Here is an 8556-nt window from a genome sequence, read left to right on the forward strand (position 1 = left end):
AATAATATTATATTATATGTAGCATATATATTTATAATATATATATTTTATATATATATTATTTATAGACTTATAATACATATACATCCCGTACAGGAGGCTAGTCAAGTCACTTTCAGTATTTTACATCAATTTTGAATTCTTACCCAATGCTTCATCCTCCACAGGCTCTGCAGGGGTGGTTACCTCAATGGCGGTGGTCCCCGCACAGAACAGGACGAGTAGAAGGAGGGATGCGCTTCCTGGAGACATGATCGATGTCTAGAAGTCGTTCTTAGAAGTTGATGAGATGTTGAGGCTTTTATACAGATTGTACGGGGAAGAAGGAAGGAGGGGAAACACCTGGAACAGGGCAGAGACCTCCCGCCATACAAAACATTTGTCACAAAGCAAAAATCTTACTTGCAAAACTGTCCCTATAATGACACAGTGTACCTGGCCTTGGGCTTTTATATAGATTGCACAATGAAGAAGGATTGGAGGCATCAAGAACAGAACAGAACCTACAATGGATGAATGTAAAAATAGATTCTTCTCACATTCTTTACCACTAAACAAAAGTCTTGATTGCAAAACTGTCCCTATAATGACATTGCCGAGTCAACTTCTCCTTTACCATTGTGGGGGCTTCCATCTTAAACAGATCAGGAGCCTCATAGTGGGTGATAATGGGCTAAAATCCTCGCCATCCAGGCTCTAACTGAACATACAGCGTTCCTCTCCAACCGGTGGGGAGCTTCTCCCGGCCACCTCACACAGTTGATTCTCCAAAGTGCAGCTTCCTGAGTCCCAGGACAGAGCACCAGCCTGCTCCAGCCTTCCCCTTTCATCTCATCTGGACAATCAATCACAGGTAAGAACCAAAATCCGATCCGAAGTACCCAGACCCAAAGTTATCCAGAAAACCTGTTCTGGACTCAAGTAATTTTGCACATATGAAAGAGACCGAGGGGAGACATATCGCCCCCTGATCATTTCCCCTTTCCTTATGTCACTATCACTATATATATAAACCTTATATACGAGGTGTGACAATTTCATTCCCGGAATGCCCGCGGTGTAGTGCTATGGAGGTGAGTCACACAGCCATTCGCACTCCAGCGTGTTCTGACGTGTTCTGACTTGCACTCGCCCGGGTCACAGACCAGATGACTCCTTATGGAGTAGTAGAAGAAAGAACACGTGTGTGCGTTGTGCTGTTGGTGGAAAATGAGTGACAGGAATCTGGAGCGGCGGATTAACATCAAAATTTGTGTGAAAATTGTCAAAAGTGCGAGTGAGACTTTAGCTCTGTTACAACCGGCTGATGGTGAGTATTCCATGAAGGAATCACGTGTTTTAGAATGGCATTTAAGGAGGGGCGGGAAGATGTCCACGATGGCACATGAAGTGGGCAGCTGAAAACGCAACCAACATTGTTACCTCCCATTCTTTGCTCCGCCACCTCCCATTCCCAGTTCCACTATTTCCTATTCCTGGTTCCACCACCTCCCATTCACAGCTCGGCCACCTTCCATTCCAAGTCTACCACCTCCAGGGGCGTCCCGAGGCCGGGTGTCACCCGGACGTCACCGAGCATGAGCGGTAATCTTATTGATACCTGCTAGCGGCCATCTTGGTGATGGACCCTGGCAGAGAGAGGAGATGACAGTCACCCGGCGGGATAAGGTATGCCGCCGGGTCCCCTCCTCTCTCCCGAAACTGTTGGGCGCTTGGTCGATGACAGAATGGCCAACTTTTCGGGGGGGGGGGGGACACCAAAATGACACCGGCCCCATGCTCCCTCATCACAAGAGACAAGGGAGCATGGAGCCGTCTTCCCGGCCAATCAGGAAGCCGGGCAGCGTGTAATGACACTGCCGTGGAAGCCCAACAAACCGACATTTGCTTTAAGTCACACTCCATAGATAAACATATTTGTGTATATTGGTAATTAATTTGTAGACGCTCTGAATTAACTGTCTTCTTCCAAATGTTTCTGACAAGAAGCCCAAAAAATCTTATTTCTTTATATGTTTTGGCTGATACATTGTAAGAGAATAGTTTATACCAGTGACACATTAGAATAATGATACAGCGAAGTATAGATTATAACAATTATGCAATGTAATAGAATGCGAAATATTAAAACAATGATAATTGAAGTGCTACAATCAAGACAAAGTGACAGGTTCTCTTCATGCTCAACCTCCTCTGCTACTGATATTGTCCTTTCCCACGCTACCCTGCCCCATTCAGTCACTGGATCCCCTGATATAAAGCACGGTGTGAGCTCTATGTTGCTTCCTGGCACAGGGATAAAGACATAGGCGTGTGCACAGGGTGTGCCGTGTGTGCCTGGGCACACCCATATCACACCATTGCTCACATGGCCGGCGGCGTGCTGATGGCAGATAAAGCTCCCGTGATCCGCAGCCCCAGGGAGCCCGGATGCTCCATGCAGCTGCTCTCGATCTTGCTGCTGCTCTGTGGTGCCTTGCTGCTCCTTAGCTTGGCAATGCGTGGCTGCGGGGCGGGCATGGTGGTGGGCAGGAGGCGAAGTTCTGCCAAGCTCACCCGGCCCTCCTACAAGAAGTTCAGCCCCAATGTGCCCGAGAAGACCCTGGAGGCCAGCGGCTGGTACGAGGGCAAGATCGGCCGCAACTCAGAGCGCTTCAAGGAGCTCCCCCGATAGTGGGCAAGTTAGAGAGATATCGTATCATAACCCTGAATAATTCTGTCTGTGTACTGCACATGATACTGTTACCATCATCACCAATAACAGCAAATTATAATACGGATTATGTAACAGTCACCTTATCTATATATTTATTTACAAATGAAGCAAAACCATGTTGTACTGCGTGATATGACCCGTGCAGCCATGTTCTGAGGCATGCTGGGAGCTGTAGTCTAAACTCTGGCATGTTGTTGAGCACAGTATCTGCCAGTAGGAGATGATTTACAGATGTGTGAATTATAGGTGACCCTGAGGAAGTCTCGGCCCACCGGTCTCCGGGCAGTAGGGTTGCCACCTGTCCAGGATTCCCTCGGACAGTTCTGGTTTTGAATGCTGTGTCCAGGTTTCATGGCAGCAGAAACCCGGACACAAGATGTTAGGCAGACAGGGGCAACCAAAATTAAGATAGGGGCTACTAGAGTGTTTGGGTTTCGCTTGAAGAAAAGGTGGCAACCCTACCGGGCAGACATATCACATCTCCTGATTCCCACTACACAACCTTCACCTACATATAACGCAGCATGGAGGGGCTGTGTGAAGGTTTGGGTAGTAGTGTGGAGGTGTCGGATGGGGACACCCAACTCATAAAAAGAGATCTGCCCGGCCTCATAATCCAGATATATCCTGACTCTGGTTATCAGGAAATTACTTGTCGGGGACCAGATCACCTCCAGGTGGCGCTGAAACCAGGTCCTGCAATTCCGGTGCTCACCTGCAGGTGTCCCCCAGCTGTCGGCAATCAGTCTCTACCTGGTGCTACCTGGGAGGGTATTTAGCCCCTCCTCATAGTGAGGCTGGTGCCTCAGTATTGTCGCCATACCTGAATCATGAGGTCTCCTTATCTGTGGCTCCCAGGATCACCTTCCCCGTGATCGTCCGTGTGTGATTTTGCTGTTTGTATTTAGTTTGGCTATTTCATGTTACTGGCGGGTGTTGGGGGGTTTCTTGTGTTTATATGATTTTGGAGTGTCTATAAAACTATAAGTTCATAAGTATTGTCTGGTGTGGTCACGTATTTGGTCCTCCCGTATAGATACCTGCATGCGGTGTGGGGACCCCTGTGCACGGTATCCTGACATTACCAGATAAAGTGACGGATTTATTGTTATATTTTACTGATAACTCATCGGAATTCCTCGTCAGGCACCAGGACACATTATTATTTCCAAGCTCTGAATAGATGTCTGCTCGGGTTATACCGGAGTAACACCCCAACACTCCAGTATGATGACCCCCAACATCCACATCCCAGTAATGTCGCCCTGAGGGGAAACTCTGACTACTCATCACCTGAGGTATCATTACATTGCTTCCTGTCACTCCCTGGAATCTGTTGTCCCATCCAATGTCTGTACAGTTATATTATTATATGATATCTCCGCCCAGTGGCGATATTATATGATAGCTCCGCCCCCTCCGATGTCTATACAGTTATATTATTATATGATAGCTCCACCCTCCTATGTCTATACAGTTATATTATTATATGATAGCTCCGCCCCCCTCCCGATGTCTATACAGTTATATTATTATATGATAGCTCCGCCCCCTCCGATGTCTATACAGTTATATTATTATATGATAGCTCCGCCCCCTCCGATGTCTATACAGTTATATTATTATATGATTAAAAAAAGCGGGGGTCCCCCCCAAATTCATATCAGAGCCTTCAGGTCGGGTAGGAATTTTAGGATGTGACCCAATGCCACAAAAAAGTACCCTGCACACACTGATACAGCACTGAACTACAATCCCCACCCTGCACACCCTGATACAGCACTGTACTACAACCCCCCACCCTGCACACACTGATACAGCACTGTACTACAATCCCCACCCTGCACACCCTGACACAGCACTGTACTACAATCCACTGTCACCTCCCATGTAATAAATTCCTTTTTTCAATATTAGTTTTCTTTCTGCGTAAGGAACATAAAAAACAATAAAATACACCAATAAAAAGGAAATAAAAAAACAAACACTTTGTAAAACCACATGAGTATATATATTTTTTTATTTTGAGTAATTTAGAAGATTTGGAGACATATTGTGCTAATGATGGAAACATAAAATCAGTAATTGCTCTGAAATCTCCCCTCTTCTCGGAATGTATTAGAGGCGTGATAACATTGGTACATCAGAATGCCTTTATATTTGTATCTGTGACTCATTAGATTAGGTCTAATATTAGGGATACATTGGGATCTCTCTCTATTAGAAGTGATGGGTTAGAAGAGTGATACAGCGGAGGAATCATTGTGCATAGCGATGATACATTGTAAGAGAATAGATGATAACATTGGTACATAGTATAGTGATACAGGAAAGCAGAGATTGTATGATAATGATACATTGTAACAGAACATTGATAATAGAGATATATTGGAATATTGATACTTGAAGTAACAGGTTCTCTTTATGCACAGCCACCTTTGCTACTTCCCCCAATATAATGCGCTGTGTGAGGTCTATATTGCTTCATTGCTGAGCTACACAGAGCTGGAGACCGTCTCCCACCCCCATGTGACAGGACAAGTATATACCTGGGAACTGGCTGCATTCTGGACTGGAAACGCCGGCTTGTAATGTGGATTACCAGCTGACCTCTGACCTGTCACTCCTCTCCGGCTGTCCCAGATATTCCCGATACTGACACCTTACGAGGAGAACGGAGGCAGGGATTCCTAAAGGGCTGTTCCCTACCGTCACCCAAATACATATCCTGGTATTCCCCGTATCAGCCGAGGGGCAGAGAATGTAAAAACAAAATGAATGCAACTGCAACAGAGGAACAGATGAGTGCTGCATCTTCATCCCCTTTTTCATCACCCATCAACCTTCATTGGTCATCACAGCCCCTTCATCATCCAGCCACATTCCCTGGTCACCATCATCTCCCCCTTCATCATCCAGCCACATTCCCTGGTCACCATCATCTCCCCCTTCATCATCCAGCCGCATTCCCTGGTCACCACCATCTCCCCCTTCATCATCCACCCACATTCCCTGGTCACCATCATCTCCCCCTTCATCATCCAGCCACATTCCCTGGTCACCACCATCTCCTCCTTCATCATCCACCCACATTCCCTGGTCACCACCATCTCCCCCTTCATCATCCAGCCACATTCCCTGGTCACCACCATCTCCCCCTTCATCATCCAGCCACACTCCCTGGTCACCACCATCTCCCCCTTCATCATCCACCCACATTCCCTGGTCACCACCATCTCCCCCTTCATCATCCACCCACATTCCCTGGTCACCACCATCTCCCCCTTCATCATCCACCAACCTTCATTGGTCATCACCAACACCCTCATCTTTATTAACCGACCTTCATCAACCATCAATCACCCTCCTCTAAAAATATCCGTCTTGGGCACTTAAAAAAATTCTCAGGTGTGCATGCTACACCAAGCTCTGAGATTTCCATGGGCCATGGCTGGTGAACAGTGTGGCAGAGTACCACGGGGAAAGTAGGTGTTAGTAGCAGAGGAGGCGAGATATAAGAGAACCTGTTAGTTTGTCCTGAATGGAGAAATAACAGGTTTAGGTTGATGATAACATACAGAACAATCTTCTAGGTCAGCTCTATATCCTGAAATCATTACATCGGGTGTTATTGGAGATTCTTATTTACTTCTGTTCTGTAGATATAGATAAGTGACGTCTGTGTTACTGGTGGCAGTATGCTGTGATTGTAATGGTCTGCCTATAATAATCATCCCTCCTGTACTCATCCCCTTATTAGCACAAAAAATACATTGCATTTATCCCACCAGGGAGGGAGCACTAATGCTAAAACACTGCAGGGGTTGTCAGTCATTGAATCTCCAGCGCTGTGCAAGTTTCTAGGAAAAGCAGTGAGTAAGTTAAAGAAAAATCGCATGAGAGCTCAGAATAATTCTGTCTATATACATGATACTGTTACCGTAACCACGCAGAAAAGACATATCACATCTCCTGATTCCCTCTACATATCTTTACACAACCTTCACCTACATATAACGCAGCATGGAGGGGCTGTGTGAAGGTTTGGGTAAAAGTGTGGAGGTGTCGGATGGGGACACCCAACTCATAAAAAGAGATCTGCCCGGCCTCATAATCCAGATATATCCTGACTCTGGTTATCAGGAAATTACCAGATAAAGTGACGGATTTATTGTTATATTTTACTGATAACTCATCGGAATTCCTCGTCAGGCACCAGGACACATTATTATTTCCAAGCTCTGAAAAGCTGCGTGCCCTGGTTATACCGGAGTAACACCCCAACACTCCAGTATGATGATCCCCCAACATCCACATCCCAGTAATGTCGCCCTGAGGGGAAACTCTGACTACTCATTACCTGAGGTATCATTACATTGCTTTCTGTCACTCCCTGGAATCTGTGTGGTGTATTGGGGCGATTCTGGTTTCTCTCCACCCTGCGTGCCGTCTTCCTGTCATCTGATATATGAAGATAATTATGAGCTGTTTTTACATCCAATAATATATCTGCGGGTTTCAGTATATAGTTCCCTCCGTATACCCCCTTTATGATGTCAGATAAACCTGTATATAACGTGTGTGAGATCTCAGCCACATCCAGATCCCGTCCACCATGAAGGAGTTTATCACGTCTCTCTTTGTCCTTATTATCTCCATCCTCTATATCATACAAGTCACCTGTGTCTGATTCCTGTAGGACACTCAGTGGCTCCGTCATGTTACATATCTCCTCAATGTGACGCATCTTCCTGGACAGCTCGTCCTTCTTTATCTCCAGCTGTTGGATTAGATCAGAGGCTGGGAATGAGTCCTTCTCTGCTTGTCTGGAGATCTTATTCAGAATTTTCCTCTCCATGGTGTCCAGTTGCCTCTTGATGTCTCTGACCAGGGTGGTGACTCTCTTGGTTACACCGGCTGCACTGTCTTGTTCTTTCCTTTTGTACTTCTTCAGACTCTCGATGCTTTGCTCCATCTCCTCTCTCTCTTTCACCAATTTCTGCAAAGCATTGGTCAGGTTCTCCTTCCTCTTCTCAGAGGCCTCCTCCAGGGTCTCCACCTGATGTTCCTGATGGTCTTCAAGCAGCCTGCAGGACCCACAGAGACAGGCAGAGTCCTCGGAGCAGTAATACTCCAGGATCTTCATATGGATGGAGCATTTCCTGCCCTCCTGGGGATTGGTGAGGTCACATAAGACATGTTGGGGTGACTTGCTGTGGACTTTCAGGTGATTGTCACACAGAGAAGCTTCACACATCAGACAGGATTTCACAGCAGGTACAGGAGAGTGAATACAATTCGTACACAAGATCTCCATCTCCTTCTGCTCTGGTTCTGTAGGCCGGAAACTCTTCACTATATTACGCAGTGTGATGTTCCTGAGAAGTTCAGGTCTCTCCTGGAACTCTTCTCTGCATTGAGGACAACAATAAAGTCCAGACCTCCCCTGTGTGTCCAGCACACGTTCTATACAACAGCAGCAGAAGTTGTGTCCACATTTCAGTGTTACGGGATCAGTATAAATGTTCAGACAGATGGAACAGTCCAGCTCCTTCCTCGCATCAGAAAACGCCATCGCTGACTGCAAGAGAGAGAAACGAAACCAAATAGATGTGTCAGAGGGAGGGAGTCAGAGTAGGTTACCTGAGATATCTCCATGTGCAGAGCAGGAAGAAGTGGAGGGAGGGGAGAGATCTGCTGATCACACCGTCCAAGACATTATTGATGTGATCAGAACAGTGAGATAAATAATCAGGGCGGTGATACGTTATAGTTACATTATAATTCCGCCCCCTCCGTTGTCTATACAGTTATATTATTATATGATAGCTCCGCCCCCT

General features: G+C 46.3%; 1 protein-coding gene across 1 annotated transcript; it reads right to left on the reverse strand.

Moving 5' to 3' along the window:
- Positions 1-6208: 6208 nt before the first annotated feature.
- On the reverse strand, positions 6209-8326 carry LOC108803626 (E3 ubiquitin/ISG15 ligase TRIM25-like). Its single transcript, XM_018575454.1, has 2 exons — positions 7077-8326; positions 6209-6253 (listed from the first exon to the last, which is right to left on the reverse strand). Exons 1-2 carry the CDS (start codon positions 8289-8291, stop codon positions 6209-6211), a joined length of 1260 nt encoding a protein of 419 aa, XP_018430956.1. The 5' UTR covers positions 8292-8326.
- Between the last annotated feature and the right edge of the window lie 230 nt (positions 8327-8556).

Source organism: Nanorana parkeri, unplaced genomic scaffold (genome assembly GCF_000935625.1).
Source record: "Nanorana parkeri isolate BGI_ZX_2015 unplaced genomic scaffold, ASM93562v1 scaffold3952, whole genome shotgun sequence".
In the NCBI taxonomy this organism is placed as follows: domain Eukaryota; kingdom Metazoa; phylum Chordata; class Amphibia; order Anura; family Dicroglossidae; genus Nanorana; species Nanorana parkeri.